Genomic DNA, 18202 nt, shown 5'->3' on the forward strand with positions numbered 1-18202 from the left:
CCATCCCTCTGAATGGAGGCCCTGCTGCCTCCCAGCATTTCAGTGGCTCCCCCAGCTCAGGAGCATTCTCAGGCTCACACTCTCGGGCTCTCGCTGGCCATCACCCAGCTTTTCCACAAAGCATCCCCAGCCCATGAGGAATGGCCCTGGCAGCAGCTGCCTGCTGCCCAGCACCACTCCAGGCCCAACTCTACACCGAGCAGGCGCTGTGGGAGTGAGCAGCTGGCTTGGGAGACACCCAGACCCAACCTCCCACTGACCTGGCAATGCCAGACAGCAGTTTCCTTGTTCTTCTGAGGAGATAAGAGGGAGCAAAGTGTGACAACACGCCCAGAGCCCTGCAATGCAGCAGCATCTGCTGCCCCGCTTGGCATCTCCAGCAAGTCCCTTGCACAGAGGGCCCTTCCCTGCAGGACCAGCAGCACTGCAGTTACCCCGGCAGCCTCTCCCAGACCTCTCTGTGTGAGTTTCCTTTGGGTAGCAGATAAATCTCCCCTTCTTCCTTTCCCTACACCACCTGGGTAGTGTGCCTGGAATTGGCAAAGGCGGGAGATGGCAGAGAGGAATGTGGAACGCATGCTCTGTGGGAGAGGTCTAACAGCTTTGAACCCGAGGGGCTGCCTGTTCCCTCGGCACTGGAAGGACCTGTACGTGGCAGAGATCCCTGGCTGATCTATGGGTCCCTATCCAAAACCGGCTCCTCAGCACTTCACGTAGCAGCTGATGCAATCAGATCACAGTGCTGCAGCTTCATCAGATCATTCCCAATTATAATAAGAAATGTCGCTGCTTGGCTGAGTGAGCTAAACTTACTGGCCCAGCTGAAGGAGCTTAATTAACATCTCTGGAAGAAGCTGTGCTCATCCTCCCTGTGATTAGATGCGTGGCTTATTGCTGATCATCTTTTTGCCCGATTCCAGGCACAGAAGGAAGCTCCACCAGCATCCTGAACGGTGAGTGAAACACACCTGAGTGGACAGAAGGCCAAGAGAGAGTTTCAGCAGGGATGTCAGCTCCTGTCCGGGAGCAGCCCTTGCTCCTCTGCCCACAGACACATTACTGGGCAAAATCTGCCTCCGGCTCTTGGCAGCCGAGCATGAGTACATTCAGTGGCCATCAGCAGGCTGTGACCAGCTCACCCTGGGGTGCAGCAGCCTGAAAGCCTGCCCGGGGCTCCCTAGAGAGGCCAGCGGGGCTGTGCACCAGGGAGCTCTCTAGAAGACCACCTGTGCTGCAACCAGCTCTTTGTTTCTACAATAAGCAGCTGTATGAGTGGAGAGGCTCCTGCTCAGAATCAGTCCCAGCTGCGTTGCAGCCTCTTCGATTTACCAGGCAGCACATCTCAGAGCACACACGTTGAGGTTGAGTGAGAGGGAGGCACAAGGCACCCTAACCCAGCAATCCAAAAGCCCTCCTGCAGAGGAACTTGCCTCCCATGTGGTACACGAAGCAGAACATCAAATTGCCCGTCTCTAACCTACACCTCCACCAGCTTTGTTACAATAAAACCTTTCACTCGCTGTGGTGAACGTCAGAGAGGCTTCACCACTGCAAAAGCATCTCACTAAGACTCAGCGGTTTGCACTGCACAAGAAATCGGGGTGCATTGGACACTGCTGCCCAGCCCATAGCTGTATGGCCTCAGAAAGCACATACAGACCTACTTTGCATGGGAAAAGAGAGGAATCCCCTTGCTGAAAATAAACAAGAGACAGAAGGGGTTGGCCAGAGTGCCTCTGGCTCACCGTTCCCAGAGCCTGCCCCAGGGCTGTGGGAGCTGCTCCTGTTCACATCCCAGAAGGCAGCAGCCAGGGAAGGAGGGGAGGAAATCCTGCAAATCATCTCCCTTCATCAGCAGGGTAGAATGGAGCCCTGGCATTGTTGTGGACAATGGGACAACCGGGATCAAAGAGAGCATGGTGACTCTGCAGCAGGAAGCTGGGGAGCAACCTGCCACTCGAGCCCCGAAAGCTGGGGTGCAAGAGCAGGATCAGAGTGCCCTGGGGCAGAAGAGCCTGTTGGTCTGCCCATCAATCGGTTCCACAGCCCTGGCTTTGATGTCTGACAGAAGGGGCCACCTGGACGTCTGCCGATCAAGCAAGTCCCAGCGCCATCATCATCCTCCTCCTCTGCACAATCCCCAGTGCCCCAGATTCCAGGTTAAGTGCTCGTGGTAATTTAAAGCAGCAATTCTTGCTGCAAATCTTCAATCTGTGGTGGTGGGCTGTGTTCTTTAACCACAGAAAGGGCGAGTAAAGTCCCTTGATCCGTGTCACTCCACATCTCCCTTCTGTGCAGAAAGGAGAGCGGCCAGTCCCGCACACAGATTTACAGCACGCCGGTACCTGTTAATTCTGCCAAAGCTAAATATGAACAAAACAGCTTTAAAAAAACCTTCAAAAAAAGGAATTTTAAAGCTTCCTTAAAAGGACACACAGCAGCAATGAGTTCATCAAAACACATTCTGCCTTCCGAACAGCTCGGTTACACTGACGCGGTAGTGCAGTTACTTGCCCCAAAGACAGATTCGAGTGTTCACTGCCATCGGGCCCTTCAGCATTGCAGACCCAGCACGTATCCTCTTCTCACAGCTCATTTTTACACACGAGGTGAAAGGAAGAGATGGTGTCCTGTCTCCTCAGTACCATCTCGACCCACTTCAGGTGAACTACTCATCCAAGTTCCGGACAGAAAATATCCCTAAGGCATAAGGATGATGCTGCCAGGTTTCAAGAAACAGTTTGTGCCGTCCACAACCCGCATGGCCTGACTCTTATAGAACACCACCAGAGAAACCTGTACTCTCACACATGATTTGCTGTTCTGTTTAAGTAGAGTCAGATACGGTTACACCTGACAGTTGGTATCTGTAACCTAGCCAGATTTACTTTAAAGTGTTTTATCTGAAAATAAAATTGTACTTTAAAATTCTATCAGAAATTGGTACCCAACGAAGTAAAAAACTGTTTGATTTTCAAAAGCATTTCTGTGACTCAGCCCACTTGTAAAACACAGTCTGAAGCCTCAGCACCTCCATCAGCAGGGGAGGGACCCTCAGGCACCCCTCCAGCAGCACCCAGAGCCACTCCTGCCAGGAGCCGAATGTCCCCATGCAGCTTGCAGCCAGCAAACACCACTGTTGTGGGAAAAGCAACAACATCCGTCCCTACTTCAGCTGGTAATTTGTGGTGAATCATGCTTCTAATTAATCAGCCAGCATGCCATTCGTTTGCCTCAATAAAGGGGACTCCTTACATACAGACAGTGAGCACTGTGTGGTTACTGTGCGAGCATCGCTGCTGAGGAGGCAGCCACTGTGGAGACCAGCGATGGGCAACACGCAATTCGATAGGAATTTCAGGTGAAGCCATTTATTGGGTGAAATCACACAGATTAGAGACATTTGTTACTGCAAATGTGGCAAGCTAAAAAATTGGTAATTAGTTACACACACTGTTCACACCCCATTGATTGGTTAGTGATTATAACGAGTTCTGATAAACATATCTTATAGCTAAACATGGTTAGTTTACCTTTGATGCCTAAAAGCATCCGCACACCAGCTGTTTGACCATCTTACTATGGCTGGTTCTTAACATGTTCCGTTACTCCCAAGTACCTTCCCATAACTCCTTCTTGGCTTAGGGTAGCCTGTACCCCTGTCATCAAGGCTGCTGTGTTTTGAGAATGTGATTATTAAGATTCTCTCAGCATGAGGAACTTTTCCTGTCTCATGCGAACAGAAGGATATTGCCAGAACCTAAATCTTGGTAGAAGAGAGCTAGGCTGCTAGCAGGCCTGCTGTCCTCCCTGACAAGCCACACTGCCAAACACACCCGTGCTCTCCTTTCTTTCAGGGGCAAGTTAGCACTAATTATTCCTCATAATACTTTACAGCCTGCCAAGCAAACACCACGTACATCAAACTGGTGCACATCACGACGCAGCATTTCGTAGAAACAAACGCAGACCTACTGGCTTTTGAAGTCAGGTGGGACCACAGAATCGCCCTCACGCAGCGTCCAGCAAGCGGTCACCCCTGGCAGGTCCCAGCCCTGACAGGGACATGCAGCCCTCCCATTAAGCCAGACCTTAAGGGACAGCGATGCGAGTTTCCTCGGCGTACGCGTCACACTCTTGTCCAAACCCACAGTATTTCTCCCTGAATGGGCACGTGATGTATTTCTACTGGCTGTTTAGGGAGGAAAGAAAGATAACCTCACCCAGGCCGTGGTTTCTTTCCTCCAAACACCTATTTTTATTTACATCTCACACTCGTGGGCTTAGCACTCCTCTGGTGCACATGGGTTCAGTCCCACCAGCCGCCACACTGCTACATCCCTAGCAAAGCCGGGTGTGTTGGGAAGCAGTGCAGGGTCTTACCTAGGCAGGCATGCTCAGGAAAAATCATCTAAATTAAGTCACTGCTTGACTTTAAGTGGATTAGTTAAACTGCATTCAATCCCTCAGTGCAAGTTCTTATTCAGAAAGCAAAATGACCCAAATTTGATTTACCTCTAGCCATTTCCAAACCTGAATGATATTAAGGCCGATTTAGATCAGAGCAGGGCTGACCCCATGGAAGTTAAATGCAGTTTATGCAATCAGCTTATGTAGACACACACAAAAAAAAAAAAATCAAAGAAAATATTCAAAAGCTCCTGGCATTAAACTGCCAGCTGATAAGATGCTTTTCCATTAGAGCCTTGGCTAACACTAGCTATTAACTACAAGCACTTTTGGGCTCCTGATTGCCTTAGAAGAAAAGTGGAGCCCAGACAAAGAAAATCAGGAGAGAAAAATGAAACTTCTGGCCAGCATCAGATTGCTTTGGGGTTTTTTTCCAATTCAAGTAGAAAGAAACTGTAGGCTCATCTCTGTGTCCCCAGGCTCAGGGACTTAGTTAGGAAAGCCGATCTCCTGAATTCAGCCAAGGCGGGTACACCAAGTACCACGGGCAAAGAGGAATGGGATCCTTCCTCTGCCCTAGACCTTGGCATGTGCAGGAGGCATCTCCCCCGTCCATCACAAGGGTTAATACCAGGCATTTCCACAGGACTCCGTGTTGTGACAATGTCACAGCGTAAGGAGGTCACGGTACAGCCCTGGCATGACGAACCCACCTCACCCCGTCAGAGCTACCAGATGAGGAGCTGCTCCTAGTGCGCTTTGTGGGGATCTTCTGTAATGTTTGGGATAATTAGGGGTGGTGTTACTAATCTGGGAAGTAAATGAGCCCTGGGTTTTGCTCCTAGCAAAGGCGCAGGGTTACAAAGGCAGCAATGTTTTAAGTAAATAGCCAACCCTTCAAAGAAGATCCTGGTGCTTGAGATATCATTTTATTGAGCTAATTATCTGGCGTGCCGCCCTCTCATCATCTGGCAATTCAGCAGTTCCATTAAATCCTTCTGCGAGGGCTCTCAGCTCCGTGGCAGACCCAGCCCCACGGTGCCCGGAGTTGGGGATGGACTCTCTTCTCCTGCCCTCGACATCCCTGAGGTTGCTCTTTGGGGAGGAAAAACATCACCACCTGAGACCTGTAGCAGCAAGGCCAGCTTTCCCTGCCATATCCCTACAGTGGCCAGCCGGGACAGGGAGGGGATTGTCCCTCTCTGCTCTGCCCTCGGGAGGCCCCAGCTGGAGTCCTGTGTCAGGAAAGATGTGGAACTGTTGGAGAGGGGTCAGAGGAGCCACAAAGATGATTAGAGGGCTGGAGCAGCTCCCCTATGGAGAGAGGCTGGGGAAGCTGGGCTGGTTCAGCCTGGAGAAGAGAAGGCTGAGGGGGGACCTCACTGCAGCCTTCCAGTCCCTGAAGGGAGCAAAGGAACAGGAGGGGAATCAGCTTTTTAAAAGGGCAGAGACTGGCAGGACAAGGGGGATGGATTAGAACTAAAGGAAGGAAGGTTCAGAGTAGATATTAGGGAGAAGTTTTTTACAGAGAGAGTGGTGAGGGGCTGGAAGGGGCTTCCCAGAGAGGGGGTGGGTGCCCCGTCCCTGGGGGTGTTCAAGGCCAGGTTGGCTGGGGCCCTGGGCAGCCTTGTGTAGCTCCAGGCCTGGAGGTTGGTGTCCCTGCCTGTGGCAGGGGGTTGGAGCTCTGGGACCCTTGGGGTCCCTTCCAACCCATGCCATTCTATGATTCTATGATTCTACAGCCTTCCATGGATGAAGGACAAAGTGCAGGCTGGATGGCAAGCGGGCACAGAGCCTGATTCTGCTTCAGCAGGGCTGAGCTCAATTAGCAGAGTGCCTTCTCACATGCCGGGTGCTCAGACCCACTGTGCTCAAACCCAGCGCTGCTCCCCGACACAGCCCGGGCCTTGCTGGCTGCAGGCACCCACGCCTGGGCACCTGCTGCCATGGAGCTGGCACAGGGACAGCCAGTGCTGTGCACCCCACACACCCCTGTCCTGGGGCCAGGAAGACAGTTGGCTCCTCTGCCTGCATCCCAGGGGAGCACAGCACAGGCTAAGATCACCGACAGGCACGGAGCTGCACAGCAAAGCCTTTCTGACGACTTGGACGCAGAGACCTGGCTATTTGTTACTCTGAGAACAGCGAAGGGAGAAGGAAAGATGTCTTCCCACTGCACACCGCCCGCCTTTCCCAATATGTGATTTTTAAAAGTAAAGATGAAGCTAGACAAGGAATCTCATTTTGCCAATCAGCCAGTGCACTGTTCCAAGCATTACAAGTCACGCTATACAAATAGCAATCCCCATTGTTCGCTTTGAATAACCCCCCCACGTATATTCTTCTAGCATCCCTATTTATTTTCTTTGACAAAGTCTTAATAACACAAAATCAGCGCTGCTCCACCGCTCTCTAGAAATAACCGCCCTGCAATTTCATCTCACACTTTCCTTTTTTCCCCAGTGAACTTCTCATCAGGCATTTAGAAAGCTCAGACTTAGACATTTTTGACTCACACTTTTCCCAGCTAACCCATGGCACAGCACGCTCTGCCTTGTTACTCATCAGCTCAGGGGATGTCTAAAGGATCTCGGTAATACCAACCAAATCAGACAGACAAATCACTGCACCTCAGATGAAAACATCCTTCAGGGCTCAAACTGCCCGTGCCAGTCCAAGACTCTTGTCTTAGAAAAGGAAGAAGGAAAGGGAGGAAACGTGAGTGATTTTCTCTGGAGTTGCTCACTCCCACCCAGAAACCGCTTTTCAGAAGTGCCCACACAGGGCAACTGGGAGAGCGCACAAGGCAGCGTGCTGACACAGTCACCTTGGGACAGGCAGCACCCTCCAGAGCCCGGTGCTTGAACATCCCCTACACCCCCACGAGAAGGGGTGGCTCCGGCCCCACGGCTGCCAAACCCCTCTGAGCTGGGTTGCGTTTGAGTCAAGCAGGTGGGTACTCAGTGCCTGGACAGCCCAGCTTTGTCCTGGCCGAAGGGTCACTCGGTTTCAGCCCTGGCCACACAAGCCAAGCCACACTCAGCCTTTCACATGGGCTTCAGAGAGCAGTGTGGCTGCAGCGAGCTCAGGCCTGCAGCGCTGTCCCCATGCCCCAGCACGGGACACCATCCCACCAAGGAACGCGTGTGGCAGGATGCTGCTGTGGCGGGCACCAAGGCAGCCTCAGACCAGCTGGGCAATGGAAACGCCTCCACTTTGCTTCGTGCTGCTTGCAAACCTCTCTGCTTCCTCCTTGGGATGCTCAGCGTCGGGGATTGCAGTAGGGCTGCCTCTTCCCGGTGCTTTTGGCATCCCCCCACCCCTTCATCACTGGGAAGGGCGCTGCCCAGTGCAGTCACTGACTCTTGCAGGCGAAGCTGCCCTCTCTAAAGGGCAAGTCAAGCAAACTCCTACACAAAGCAGAAAGGAGCAAGGCTCCAATCACAGATGTATCTGGCACTCACTCTGGCATTGTGTTGGGAGAGACTCCCATGCTGCAGAAAGATGCTCCCTGTCTCTGGAGCAGCCAGGTGCTGGGCTGCAGCATTGGGCAGGTACAGCAGCTCATCCCTCTGCAGCAGCACCCACTGGGCAGCAGGATGGGAAAAAACACCCCAATGCACTATCCTGGGACACACAGCAGGGCGGTGCCTTGGAGAGGGCTGAGTATGCTTCTGGGAGGCTTTGCAGCGTGGGTTTGCACGTGGTTCTGTGCATCCCTGGGCCTGAACACATGATAATCTCTGATTCTCCACACGGGATCATCATGGCAGCTCCCCAGGCACACACAGAGTCACAGACACATCCCGCCATGAGAACGGCTGCTCAGAAGAGGAATGGAATGACATTCAGTTCACACCGCATCAGCACCCCTGTGCTCAAACCTGCCAGCAGCTGGTGTAAGCAAGCAGGGCGAGATAAAGGCATGGCTTGGGTGAGAGGGATTGGGAACAGCTGAGTGAAGAAAGCACTTGGTGGGAAAAGGGAGTGTCCCAGTTAAATGAAAAGTCAGGTAATTCTGTGCATTCGACCTCATTTTCTCCTTGCGCATGTTCGTTTGTGCACTCCTCATTGCCATCCTACAGCTAACTTTCCAGCATTTCTCATTTTGGGCAAATAATCCCCAGAAGCAATCCTTTGCAGGACAGATGAAAGAACTCCATCCAGTGTCAGCGCTGTACCTCTCTCAGACCTCATCAACTCTGCAGCCAGTGAGTAGCAGCAGCACCAAGTGGTGATCCCAGCTGCAGGGCCTGGAAGCATCACTGGAAATCCAACTAGGCAGCATGAGCACGAAGAAACTTCCCTGCATCTCACCCAGGTAAGACCATAAGAAACCCAAAGCCACCCCCCCTCGCCGCCCCCCCCCCCCCCCAAACCCTCCTCATTAGCTAGCCCAGGAAGGGGGTGGGTGGCAAGAGAAACAGAAGGGAAATAAGCTGCCCCAGATCCCACCCTGGAAGCGGTTAGCACAGCCGGTGCCAAAAGCACTGTCAAGGGTAAGAGGGTTAATAAAAGCCACAACCCAAACACTTGCTCTGCAAACCCTGCCAGTGTGCAGCAATGCCCGGGGAGCGTGAGGCGGGCCCAAGCCCTGCTCCCAGCAGCATTCCTAAGCCACTTGGTGCCAGCAGCTGTGACAGCCACCTCCATTTCATCACCTCAGCCTCACCAGAACCTGCCCTCTCACCAGACCAGCCCCAAACCCTCTCCCCTGGCAGCCGAAGGGCTACGACCTCTCCCCGTTTAAACCCCAGCAGCCCTCCAGCCTGCTCTGGGGACAACATCCCACAGGGGCAGGGATGGGAGAGGACTGCTAGGGACATGGCCAGGCTGCTTTGCTTCCCAGGAGCCTGAAAAGCATCTGACGTGTCAGAAGCGAAGGTAGTTGTGAGGCCGGACAGGACCAGGCTGGGGACCAGCAGCAGCCAGAGTATTCTGCAGTAATGAAGAGAAAGACAGAAAAATCCTAACTTTGGCTTGGGAGAAGTGGTTGTTTTTTTGTTTTCTCCTTTTAAGGGAACAAGTGGATTCTTTTCTTTGCCTCCTGCCACCTGACGTGCAGTCAGTCACATTTCGAGGGTTATTCTCTTCACTCAGTAGGGGTAGATGTGACCAGAAAACAGCAAAAAAAATCTGGAAAAAAGAGAATCTAAACCCTCCTGACTACAAGAACTTGGACTTTCGAGCTCCCTGTACCTCATGAGATAGAAATGCAAGATTTCGCAAGCCTATGAACAAAGGGAAGCAGCAGCCCAGGCTCTAATTTATACACACACACATATATACACACAAGCTGAGCACACAGATCCACTGCCCCAGCCTCATGCCAACCATCCCCAGCCAGGCAGCTTGCCACCTCTCCCCTAAGGGTGAGACCTGCCAGAGTCCCCTCCCCAGACACCACCATGCACATGGTGTCCCTTCGTCCCAAAAGCACACGCACCAATGCCAACAGCGAGGAGCCCCTGGGGCTGGAAGCTGCTTTCGATGGCTGAGCACAAGGGAAAGGCAAAGGGGAAAAGAGGGAATGAAGCTTCAGACATGCTGTCAAAAGGAGTTAAGAGGGGTCCAGCTCTCGGGGCCACAGCTCAAAAGGTCAGGCGGTTGGAGCTGAGGTGACACAGGCTCACACCGCTGCGGTGGGACACACAGACAGCCGGAGCTGGGGACAGACAAGCTCATTGCTGGGCTGTGGGACAGGGTCTGTCAGGCAAGGGTCAGGAAAAGCCTGGCTGTGCCCCTGGGCTGCCTCTGGCTGGAGGGGGAGCAGGCAGCTGGCAGGGCCCTGAGGCACCCCTCTGCCAGGGGCCGATGGGGACAGCGGATGTGGGAGGGAAACGTCACAGCCCCCGCGGCGCTGGCACAGTCACTACGGCCGTGGGAGGAACTGAAGGGTCCTCCAGCTCCTTGGACAACCCAAGGCCGTGACAGGGCTGATGTGACATGGGAGCAGAGTAGGCGTGAAGGGGTGAAAGTAAAGCTTGCTGGCAGGGACCTGAGCAGGAAGCCTGGCAGAGAGCAGGGTGCCCCAGAGCCGGGGTGCCACAGGCACCCTGGTGCCACCACGCTGTGCCTGAGGACACACAGCTCACATCCATCAGCAGGGAAAGGCTCCTATGTTACACAGAGATGAGCAACGCCAGCCAGTACGGGGAGGACACCAGTGACCCAAGGCCAGGCTGCAGGAGGAGAGAGGCTGCTCCATCTGTTCCCAGACCTCCCCTCCTCCTCCTCAGAGTCACCCACTTCAGTGCGAACAGAATAAAGCTGCATACAAAGCATCCCATGCCGAGCCTGGGAAGGGATGGGGAACAACTCAGTGAGAGTTAGAAAGGTTTCAGCAGCCTTAGTGGGTGCATCCCTGATGTCAGGCATGGGTCTGGGTAAGAAAAAGGTGCTGGAATCCAGTTGTTCCTTTGTCTCAAACAGATGATGGAGAAGGGGCATTGCAGTTACCGTATTTGGGTCTGCTTAAACACGCTGCTGTATTTTCTGAAGTAAATGATGAATGCCACAGAAATCTAAACATGTCTTTTTATAGTTAGTCACCCGGGAAGAAAGCCAGCCGAGGCAGAGCTGCCAGTCCCAGCTATTCAGAAATCACGCCTCAGGCCCCAAAACCCTGAGGTTGCCTGAAGACCTGTGAGCCTTGACAAAAGGGGTCTCTGCTCCTGTTCCATGAGCTTTGAAAGAGGGAGGCAAGATGGATAAGCACCAAAATTCCAAAGTCTCTGTATCCCTGAATAGGAAGTTACCTTGTTTAAAAGGCAGGTGGACAGCACCTCGCACTCACCTCAGGGAGCCCGGGATTTCACAGCAGCACTGGCTGGTGGGGGATGTAAGTGCCAGAGGTACCAGCACAGGGCCATGCCTGCTCTGCATCACATGTGGTGGGCAGACACCAAGTACAGCTCCAGGCAAAACACCCTCCTGGAATCATGACATGGATCATGAAAAGTCCTTCTCCTGTGCTTCAAGCTGGTCTGTGCTCCGGGCAGCAAGTAGAGAGGTCAACAACGTGGCGTCACGGGGCGCAGGCAGGTGATTTCCTCACACCTCATAGCAGGAGAGGCAATGGGCACAGAATCCCTTACAGACTGCAGGTTGCCACGCTCTGAGCCCATTGGCTCTGCCCTGGCAGTTTGCAGCAGAGGCCTGGCACAGCTTGTTTCACCCAGGAGAGGCTCTGGAGCTGGGTAAGGCCAGGCTCGGGGCCCCCACCTGGCTGGAGTTCCCCAGGCTCTGCTGCCAACACCATCCCAGCCTCCTCTTTCCACTCTTCCAAGCAGATTGTACAATAGCAGCTGCTTCTTTCCTCCTTCTTTTTTTCCAGGCAAACCAGAAGCCTTCCTCTCCAGAAGTCTTCCTCTCCAGGTGAGTAAGACTCCGAGATGCTGCTGCAGAGCACACACAGCCTGTGCCTGCGCGGGAAGGCAAACACCAGGAGAGAGCAGTGGTGCAGCAACAGAGCTGCATGTACCTGGCAGAGGGGCACCTGGAGGACCTACTGCTGCTTTTAGGCACCAAGACCAGTCCCTGCCACCACATCCCATGGCCACCACCCAGGTCACTGCAGCCAGCAGAGACTCAGCCCCCAGGAAGCTCTGGAGAGGGGCACTCAGCAAGGCCAGATCCACAGCATGGTCCCTGCTACCTGGCCAGGGCTGGCCGAGCAGGGCTGTGTCCCCGAGCCCGCCCTCCCCACAGTGACACTCAGCACTCAGTTTCTCTGAATTGCTGACCGCCAGCGTTACTTCACCCTGCACATCTGCAAGCTCTTACTGCAGAGAGGCGGCTGAGCTGCCTATGGTGGCTTTAATAATACTTTTGGCTTTTTTAAGAGCTTTGGTTTTGCTAATTCCTTGGTTTGGCTTTCCAAGACGATGCTAGCTGCATTAGGAAAGAAGGCAGAGGCTTTTATCGAGGCTTCACATTCCCTTCTCACACAAAGCTGGGGCCTTGAGAGCACATGTCCTGCCAGGAGAGAGTCAGGCTGGGAAGGAGAACCAGCACCAAGCCGTGGAGCAGCAGGTAGGGCCAGGATGTCAGCACGCTGTGCCCCGTGGGCTGAGCTTTGCTGGCCTGGTTTTTATGTGGGCAGCTGGCTCAAGGGATTTTCTGCCTTAATAGGACAAATGGATCCCGGTTACAAGTCGAATGCAGGATGCTATGACTAGACACAATCCTCCACTCCGGCCGCTATTACAGGGATGAATTCAGACTATTGCTTGACCTCGGGGGCAAAAGCATCCCGTTGTGATTAAGTCTTTCATTTCAGACGAAAAGCACCCATTTATGATTTATCCTCTCACCCCCGTGCAGCTGCTGCAGTGAGCCTGGCAGTGATGGAGGTGCTGTGATAGCAGAACAACAGGACAGGGAGAAGAGAGGCAGTGTCTGCCATCATCCGTGACCATGATTCCGCACCTCACACCTCTAAATACTGTGGGGTTTTATACACACTGTAGATGAGGCTGGGCAAAGCTGAGGAGGAGGAAGATGCATCCCACAGCCAAAGGAGAGGGCACATCCAGTGTCCCATGCTGTGGCCCAGGATAACCCACGCTGCATCCACTGCTGCCCACAGGATGCCCACGAACCACCGGGGTCACGTTGTGGTCACCTTCTGAGAAAGCACACACCACCTGCAAGCACTAATGAGGCTGCTAATGAGTGGAGGCTCTGCTAATGGGTTAAGCCTGCACCAGCGTGTGGCCAGACGTGGCCAGGCTGCCAGAGCCACCCAGCTCAGAGCCAGCAGCCACGGGGCTCCCGCTTCATAGAATCACAGAATCACAGGGGTTGGAAGGGACCTCGAGAGCCCATCGGGTCCAACCCCCCTGCCAGAGCAGCTCCCCAGCTCATATTGCACAGGGCGGCGTCCAGACGGGGCTGGAATCTCTCCAGAGATGGAGACTCCACACCCCCTGGGCAGCCTGTCCCAGGGCTCCCTCACCCTCACTGGGGAAAAGTTCTTCCACACATTGGTGTGGAACTCCCTGTGGTCCAACTTGCAGCCATTGCCCCTTGTCCTGTCCCCACAGACACTGAAAAGGGGCTGCCCATTCCCCCCTGCATCCCATACTGAAGATATTTATAAACATTAATAAGGTCCCCCCTTAGTCTTCTTTTCTCCAGGCTGAGCTTCCCTGAGCACAGCCCTGTCCTCCTGTACCCTGCCCTGTCCCGCTGCCTGTTGCCACTATGACACTCCAGCACCTCTGGCCACAGCGTGCCACGAGGGAGATGGTAGCCTGACACCTCATTCTCCATGGGCTTTAAACTGGAGGCTTCTGCCTGTGCCATAAGTGAACAGACTGCGTTCACCCTGGGAAACACAGAGCATCTGTTTCTTGCCTCAGCAGGCACCAGCTACAGAACTGATAACCAGAAACAGCTTTAAACTCCTCTTTAAAACCCCAGTCACAGGCCTTTACCTTAACAATACACTGGTATTAACTCATTTTGAGCACAATCATAAGGGTTTTTTTCCAACTTGGTGCAAAGAGCAAGGAAGGCTGCAGAAGTCACAACACCCATAGCAAATCCGGAAGCCTGCAGCTCCACACCTTTTCCCAGCAACCACAGAAACCTCAGGACATCAGATGGGCTGTGGGGTCATGCCCAACGCTCCCTGAAAAGCAAAGTTCCACCCCAAGCTCAGTGTGGCTGGGCATAGCACATCACTTTGTACGAGCAAAGCAAATAACACACTATCTATTAGGAGAGATACTTGTGTTTGTCCACTCGCTGCAGCTTGGCCCCAGAAAGATTCTGAAGTTCTCAAGCACAGGGGTCATCTGATGTCCTCCTGCCACCTCCTCCTGGGCAGTTCCCACACGGGGCTTCCCAGCAGCACCCAAAGGCTGCAAAACACTCGTCCCACTTGGGGCTGTGCTGCGCTCGATGCCCCCTTCTCTTTGCCTCAGATTTCCCAGTGGGGGAGCTGCGGAACAGAGGTTGCCCTTCTAGGTACAGGACGTGGAGGTGAAGAACTTGGGAGACTCTTCCCAATTTCTTCTCTACTTGTGCAAAACAGTCCTCAAAGGACAGAGCAATTAAACACCTCTGTTGTTTGTTTTGCTGATGGCAAAAGACTGTCTAGCACCCAAGGGGAGAAAACAAATCCTTTTAAGAAGCAAAAGTATCGCTACCCAAACATCTCCACTATCTCCCACCACAAAAGTGCCCCCAAAGCCTCGTTAGGGCATGGGGGATGCCCTGATCTGCCCTGCAGCTCCACAGCCCCTTGCCCCTGTCCCATTTCCCAAGTCTTAATGCACTGGCATAGAAAGGGAAAACAGATTAGCTCAGGCTAATGCGTTTTTCCATTGCCAGTAGGCACCACTGGAAAAGTATATGGAGGAGATCAAAGTGATAGGGTCAGAAAGGAGAGTGTAAATGTTTATACCCTGCATTCCTACTGCTGGGGGGAGCCTGCCAAATAAGTAACCAGACCCCTCCACGAGCTCTGCTCCAGAGCGAGCCTACCTCATAAGGTTATGTCTAATGCCTCTTGCACACTTGCCATCCTTGTGTCTGCTGGCCCCTTGTTCCGTGCCTGGCTGCCTCTCCAGCCTGTGCCCCAAGGGGTTTGGCACACGAGTCCTCCCTGGGCTCACCCCTTTGCTGCCCACAAAGCAGAGGGGACCAAAGCCACCTGGAGAGCACCTTGGCAGCACAGGTCTGCACCTGGGCAGCCATCTCCCCTTCCCCACTGCATCCTCACGGCAGGACTCCCACATCCCATCCTCCTGGGGGTACAGTAACCCCAAAACTTCGGCTCAGTAACAACGACCAATGGAGAAGTCAATCTGTCAGATCACTTCGAATGCCAAGGGGCAGGCTGGGGGAAAAAAACCTGCACCAAACCGTCCTGCTTACCTGGGCTAAGAAGTCTATATATGTACATATGTAATGATTTATAACAGATTTTATATGGATAGGCTGAAATGCACAGGGATGCTCAGGAGGGAACTTCCAGAGCTGTCCCAATAAGCCAGTGTTTGGAAAGTGCTTGGTCTCAGCCCCACGAACCATCTTACCTCATCCATAGCCCACAGGTTCCCAGAGCCCTGCAGAAGGGTTTGCAGCACAGCACCTTGCCGTGGCTGTTATCAACACAACCTGGGTTCTCTGGAGTCCCAAAGGGAATGTGAAGTGGACCCCTTCCACCCCCTACCCTGAAGGCAAGGGCAACTACATCCTACTGTTTGCAAATAATTAATTAGCTCCTATGTGTCTGCCACAAGCTTTACTCCCACACCTCACTGTCCTTTTGTTCACAAACCCTCTCCCTGTGCCCAACAAACTGCCTGCAGCAGGATCCCGACCCATCCCACCCCCCTCCCACCCACAGTAACACCTCAGAGCAGCAGCACATTGAACCCTGTTGCAAGGGCAGAGCCCACACAGGGCTGTCAGAAACTGACCCCACCAGCACAACAAATTACACTCTAGATTTCAAAGCCATCCAGGCTGTTTTGCTCCACAGGCACACAGGAGGAGTAGAGACATAAATCTGCAGGGTTACAGCCTGGCTCACTGGCGTTACACAGCTCAGCATCTCTGGCTGGGGAGCGACGTGCGAGGCTGAAGCTGAAGGAGACGATGGCTGGATCCTGCAAAGTTCCCAGGAGGATGCTGCCTTCAGCTCTCCTTCACAGCTGGGAGCGAGCGCAGCTCTGCAGACACAGGCTGGAGAGACCACCTGAGGGGTATTTCTCCTGCTGCCTGTGGACACCACTGTGCCCAAACCCAGCCACAGGAGCACACTGCTTTCTACAGCAGCGCTGCTTCTGCTGGGCTGAGCCTGAGCACAGCATCAAGGTACCTGGCTTAAAAAACAGACCCTGGGAGAAACAGAGAGCTATTCTGAAAAATTACTGTTCCTGGAGCTATTATTAGCACTAAAGCAGCAGATTTTTCAGGCCACGGGCTCCGAGAACGCGGGGAGGGGGGAGGGAAATGAGGTTACCTGAACTCACAGGCGTCCCCTGCCTGTCCCCAGAGCTGTTCCTTACGGTCCGTGGGAGAGCTTCAGGAAAACAAGCACAGGAAAGCAGCCTTTTTTAATTTTTTTTGGTTTTGTCAGCATAAACGGGGTTTAAGCCTCCACTTTAAATCCCCATTTGCCCGTGGAGGAGGCTCATCCCACTGGGGAGCCAGAGGAGCCTTGCTCTAGGTCCAGGACGGGCAGTCTTAGGGAACCTGGCCATAATCACTTCCATCTCGTATTTCAGGCAGCTTCATTCTCCAACCAATTTCCTCATCCTCTCCACGGCTGTCACGGATTTCCTGCTGGGCTTTGCCATTATGCCCTACAGCCTGGTGAGGTCTGTGGAGAACTGCTGGTATTTGGGGATGACGTTCTGCAAAGTTCGTTCCAGTTTCGACCTGATGCTCAGCTTAGCTTCCACCCTCCACCCCTGCTCCACTGCTGCGGGTCGGGTTTGCGCCATTCCCCACCCTCTGCGTTACGCCAGCACCGCCACTCTCGCTGCCATAAAGCAGATGGTCATCGTGTGCTGGTCGCTGCCTGCTGTTTTGCTGTCAGTGTGGTCTTCTTGGAAGCCTATGCTTCTGGAATTGAGGGCTGTGAAACGTTGGTTAAGAGCTCCAGCTTGTGCCCTGTTGTGCTCAGCACAGTGGGGGCCGGTTTGTTTGCTCCTGCTTGCACCATGATGGGGATTTATCTGAAAATTTTTACTGTCTCCCAAAGGCCCACGTGTGAGTTGAGACAGGCACATGGGCACACTAAAAGTGATTAAAAAAGCGAACTTTCTAAGGGAGTGTGGCAGCTTCCCTGAGTATAGTTATGCTAGATTTTTTAATATGCTTGTTTCCTTGTTTTTTCACAATCTTAATTGATCCATTTTTAAATTTCTCTACTCCTTTACCTTTGTTTGATGCTCTAAATTGGCTTGGGTATTTAAATTCTTTCTGCAGTCCATTAATATATGGCTTTTTCTATCCAGGGTTTCGAAAAACATTTAAATATATCTTAAAAGGCAAAATATTTAACCCCCATTTTCGTACAATAAAACTTTTCTCTAAAGATCAGTCACAGTGACTCTACTACTGGCAGCAGCTCTGGAAAAGAAGATGAAACAGTGAATTGCTGGATATTCACAGCAGTATCTGATTTAGTCCATGTCTGCTTGGTGCTAATTCCACAAACTAGGCCCCTACACACAGAATTTACAACCTATTTATCTTTTTAGAAAAACCCACCTAAATTTACACTAATTGGTTAGTAATTACTGCATCATCTACTATTGGTTAAGCATATTTAAATTGGCATGCATGCTCCTTGAAGATTAGGGGTGTGTGTGGGGGGGTGTCATTAGCACAGTCCTTGCATTGGGTGGGTGGGTGCAATCTCCCCCTACCACCTTTAGCTTTCCCCCAGTTTTTGTTAACTTTGTTCCCCTCTGGCAGTGCCCCAGCTCTGGTACCTGCCGGGGTGGGATGTTTCCCCTTTATCAGCCTGCCAGCTCTTCCAAGGACACTTCTTAGCAAAACATGCTTCTTATCAGACCTTCCTTGTCCCTTCTTCCAAAGCAAGTTAGAACATTTAACCCTAAACTAAATCTGTCTAAGCACTAACCCAAACACATTTTTGTCCCTGTGGAAATTCTACTTTGTGGGTATCACTTGCAGCCTGCCACTAGATCTTCTTCAGTGCTTCTGGCCAAGGGGGTCTTGCAGGTCTTTAAGGTTTGGTTCCCGAAAGACTCTGTGACGTGCCATGCCATTCCACCTGCTGTTAAACTGGGTGCAACTGCTA

General features: G+C 52.8%; 1 protein-coding gene across 1 annotated transcript; it reads left to right on the plus strand.

Moving 5' to 3' along the window:
* Positions 1–8696: 8696 nt before the first annotated feature.
* On the plus strand, positions 8697–17485 carry LOC311190424 (trace amine-associated receptor 2-like; the record flags this gene model as incomplete). Its single annotated transcript, XM_084262332.1, is given in 6 exon segments — positions 8697–8731; positions 16557–16954; positions 16957–17180; positions 17182–17190; positions 17192–17197; positions 17201–17485. Coding segments are annotated over 6 exon segments (957 nt in total).
* Positions 17486–18202: the final 717 nt, after the last annotated feature.

Source organism: Gallinula chloropus (assembly GCF_964237585.1).
Source record: "Gallinula chloropus genome assembly, chromosome: 3".
NCBI lineage: Eukaryota > Metazoa > Chordata > Aves > Gruiformes > Rallidae > Gallinula > Gallinula chloropus.